The sequence below is a fragment of the Octopus bimaculoides genome, chromosome 5 (assembly GCF_046866305.1).
Source record: "Octopus bimaculoides isolate indiv1 chromosome 5, ASM4686630v1, whole genome shotgun sequence".
Classification (NCBI taxonomy): Eukaryota; Metazoa; Mollusca; class Cephalopoda; order Octopoda; family Octopodidae; genus Octopus; species Octopus bimaculoides.
In genome coordinates, this window is record NC_142932.1 from 18,216,626 (window position 1) to 18,221,625 (window position 5,000).

General features: G+C 35.1%; 1 protein-coding gene across 1 annotated transcript in view; it reads left to right on the top strand.

Annotated features, from left to right (window-relative positions):
- The window catches only part of LOC106878680 (S-crystallin 2), a 22,858-nt gene that overhangs the window by 1,767 nt on the left and 16,091 nt on the right, over nucleotides 1-5,000 (top strand). The window contains exons 2-3 of the mRNA XM_014927963.3: nucleotides 2,318-2,413; nucleotides 4,945-5,000. The exon at nucleotides 4,945-5,000 is cut by the window's right edge and continues 60 nt beyond it. Of these exons, the coding sequence (XP_014783449.1) occupies nucleotides 2,318-2,413; nucleotides 4,945-5,000 (152 nt within the window). The remainder of the gene's footprint in view (nucleotides 1-2,317; nucleotides 2,414-4,944) is intronic.

The following is a 5,000-nucleotide window of genomic DNA, read 5'->3' on the forward strand; positions in this document are numbered from 1 at the left end:
TTAGGGCCCCTAATGATGCTATGTGGTTGGTACTCCATTTTAATAATCCATTATTGCTGTTTTGTTGATGTGTACTATTATTTCTGTTTATTAATGTATTTATTGTTTTGTTCTACTAAACAGTTGTACTTAGTATAAACCCTCTCCATGTTTCTTGCTTATTCATTTCTTTCGTAACTCGCCATTGAACTGTTGCTAAAATGTAGGGCCATTGCGGCAAATTAAAAACATTATTATTATTATCATTATCATTATCAGCTGGCAGAAATGTTTAGCGGCATTTCGTTCGTCTTTACAGTGTTCTGCCTCGGTCGTCTATGCTTTTTTCCGTTCGGTGTCGATAAAATAAGTACCAGCTGCGCACGGCGTCGATGTAATCGATTTCTCCACCCCTCAGAATTGCTGGCCTGGTACAAAATTAGGAAGTAGTAGTAGTAGTAGTAGTAAGATGGTGAGCTGTAACACCGTTCGCGCGATGGACAAAATGCTTAGCGGCATTTTTCCCTGCTCTTTGCGCTATGAGCTCAAATACCGCCGACGTTTACTTTACCTTTATCGTTTAAAGGTCGATGGAAAAAATACCAGTTGAGATTGAAATTTGGGGTCGATGTAATCGACTTATTCTCTTCCCAGAAATTACTGCTTTTGTGTCAAAATTTGATACCAATATATATGTATGCTAAAGCAGCGAGCTGGTAGGATCATTAGCACGCCAGGCAAAACGCTTGGTTGCAGTTCGTCTGTTTTTACGCTCTGAGTTCAGATACCGTTGAGGTCGATAAAATAAGTATCAAATGTAATCGATTTCTCCTTCCCTGATGTTATGTGTATTAAAACTGCGTCAGAAAGTAGAAACTTGTCGGCTTTTAACTTATTCACGCATGGCTGATTATTGCCAGCATATTTCCTTATGAAAGCTTGGCGTTATTGAAGTCCATTCGTCAGAGAAATTCTATAACTTTTCTCCTATAGTCTTCCCATTTCGCACAAATACAGACACGCAAACTCCCCAAGTGTATGTATTATGTATAATTTATCCATCTCTTTATCCACACACACACATCTAATATTCCATAGAGAAATGAGAAATGTTATGAGAACACTTGAGAGAAAAATGTAGAAATATGAAATAACAAACCTAGAATGTGAACAATGAAAAATGCCACAGATTAAAGGAATAGAAGAGGACCAAACGTTACAGATTATAACTTTTATTAGAGAGAAGTGAAAGTTATAAGTGAAAAAAGAAATCGAAGGGAATCAAAATTTATGGTATTGCTTTAATCCAGTAACAACAATACAAAGTATGTAGCCCTTAAAACGGTTTTTGTGCATTTACAGAGAATACCGAACTGTATTACACAGGGTCTTGTTTTTAGGAATTCCCAATAGGTTATGAATACCCAAATTGTGAAGTCAGTTATGGAATAACATGAAATTAATTATCTGATAGTAAGAATTAAAATAAAGTAGCCCCAAAAAGGACTTTAATGCGTTCCTAAAATATATAGAAATTAGGAGGAAATACTAATAAGGTATGTATACTAAAATCATGAAGCATGTTATGTAATAACAGGCTAATCAGATATAAGATAATAAGAATTCAAAGTAGATAACTCTGAAAAAAGCTTTTGTGCGTTCGCAGAGGATATTATCCTCAGCGGGTTAGTGTTGGTATATTCGAGAATAAGTCACTAACCGAAATAAGTGGATCTATTGTTTAGGAAAATACTATTTACTTGTTTAAGCGTTGTACTGGATAAATTGCGAAAATAACTCTAACAGTTCAAATACTAAGACATAAGCATACTTAATTTGATTTATACGAAATAATTTACGAACATGAATGGGCTATTTCCTTTGGATGTTTAAAGATAATATATTAGTTATATTCACTAGATATAAGAATCCATTCCAGGGGCTCTATTATCGATTATTTCAACAATCTAAGTATGTTTTGAGTTTTCCGGGCATGAATTCTACTCACGTGTCAAGTTTTATCAAAATCGATACAACGATGTAGGAGGAGTTAGATAACAACACCACAAACAAACACACCCACAGATTTCCACATATGTAGTAGATATATATAGCTTAAACACATACACATCTGGAAATATCGACTTAACATTTATCTACTTTGCAAACTGCATACAGTTTTGATGGCGATGAATGTGTTTCTAACAATACAATGGTGGTGGTCTTAGTGATGCTGATGATAATTGTGATGACATTGGTGGTGATGATGCTTCAGTTAATGATTGAAGGATCATGTAGAGTTTTATCGAAATGCTTATTAATCTTTTTACTTTTTCAGAGATGCCCTGCAACATGATGCCGATGTTGGAAATAGACAATAGATATGAGATACCGCAGAGTATGGCTATTTGCAGGTACCTCTCCCGGGAATTCGGTAAGAATTATACTTCTCATTATATTCAAACGTTCTTGGGTGATGATCAAAATCACTTTAATTGCATGTGGTATCAGAGTGATTGTTCTCTAATTATCAAGATGAAGCAGGTCTCCCACTTTAAGGAAGACCTGCTTGGGTTTGAGAATTATTGAGAATTATAGCAGCTCCTCACTTTGGTTTCATATTCTACTGTGCACCAATGTAATGCCCATTCCTCCCACCAAATTTTACAGCTGACGATGTGGAGTCTCTTTATGGCACTCTATCCAGCACCCTTGATCAATTTGAGAGTCTCCTGGAAACCAACCTGCTGGAAGCTACTTGAATTCTGGTTACCACTGCTTGTAATCTCAGCAGATATAGTCTTCCAGTGATTACCCATAAGTTATCGAAAGGGTGAAGATAAGTAACGTCACTACGACTAAGGAACCCTATTTGACAGACACAACCGGACGTTTTATTACAGCCAAAGTGATCATAAAGTGCCCTTGCTTGTTCACCATCTCGAATATTTCTATCGTATCACACTCTGTTGCTACAATAATCATTAACACTGGCTGCATCCACCTTTTCGTGACGTCTTGTCTTTGTTCTGTTAGGTCTCAGGCAACTTCCTTGCATCGTTAGTGTGTCGGCTTATTCGAATTGATCATGTAGGAACTTGCATTGTATTACTTGTTAACAATAGCACTCATGACACAGGTAAAGACACACACATATACACACGTCATAAATATATAATGATACAACAAAAGAAAGATCTTCTGTGGTTTATTCATACGATTGTTTACTCTAAAGTATAAAAGACATTAGCATACTGCCACTCCTAAGCAAAATCATAAGATATACACATATACATATATAAATTCACACATAGTATAAATACATACATTCATACATGTGTGTGTATATGTACATATATATAAATACACACACACACACACACACACACACACACACACACACACACACACACACACACACATATATATATATATATATATATATATATATATATATATATATATATATATATATATATATATATATATACATACATATATATATATATATATATATGCATATATGGGTACAGGACATCACTAACAGTAAACAACATGAAATACGAAAATAATGAGTTAAATATGCAAATAGCTAGAGAAAAAAAATGGACAAGCAATACAAAGAATGATCCTTCATCAGTTGTCGGCCGTCTATCTACTCCCCATTTCGAGCAATCAACGACAATATGAGTCTTCGAAGACAGTTGCTCCCATAAATACCTAAAGAAAATTTTAGATTTATGGAGGGTCGAAGTTAGGAACAAAAACAGGACAATGGACACATACAGGGAAACAGAGCGCAAACAAACATGGAAGGTCGTTAGACCTGAACGAGGGGAAAATAGTGAACGCTGAGAGAAATATTTTCTTTGAAAATAGAAAAGATAGAAGAGAGAGAGAGATAGACGACCAGTCCTTAGAACGTTCGTGCAGGAAAGAAAGATGGTCACGTGAGGAAAGGAAAGATGGACGATGGTCATTGACACAATGCTGTTGCTACGCCAGTAATTTGGAGATAGAATAATCTCCCGCTACGGTAACGTCAATTAGCCTTCCCGTTTCCCAGACTTGACTAGCCTGGTTTTTTCTGCTGGGATACCTGAAAGAGAGGGTTTACGTCAACAGACTAGAGACCTTGGTGGGACAGGAGGAGAACATCAATAGAGAAATCAGAGAAGTAGGATCTGAAACTCTTGAGGGTTTTAAGGTGTGCAAGTTTTGGAAAACTGGTGAGCGAAGCCGAAAATGGATGCCAGTTAAGCGATGTCAATTTCCGTATGTGATGTAGTGGTGTTGCAAAATTTGACTTGTGTACATTAATTTCTATTATGTCCTTTATATTGTATAAAAATTTCATACATTCATTTAAAAAGTTAAGAGAGTTATTAAAAATTGAAACGCATCAATAACTTTTGGGACACCCTGTATATATATATATATATATATATATATATATATATATATATATATATATATATATATATATATATATATATAGCAATAAGAAAATAGAGGGGAATATGAGGTACTCATCAACTTGCAGACACTATATTCCGTTGACTAATCTGTTTACTTTATTACCAAAATGACAAAAAAGACAATGTACAGACACTTATGACATACCATGTCATATCAACAATTAAGATCTCAAATTTAATGGGCATCTAGCAAGTGGAGAAGGGACAAAATCTTACAGCTATATAGATACACACGCACATGTATTATACAAACATATACGTGTATAAGCAAAACAAATACACAAGCGTATTACATACTCGTATATGTTTGTGTAAGGGCATCAGTTGTAAGCACTTGCATGTTTCTAAGCTTTTCATATCTATATATGCAGATGTCTGCGTGCGCCTATATGCGTTTGTATGTAAATGTATGTGTATGTATCTCACTATGTTACTTACTTCCCCAAAATTTCATTCGTTCTAAATCAACGGTTATTTGTTATTTAAGGTTTCCATGGAAAAAATAACATTGACATGGCCAGAGTTGATTACATCATGGACTGT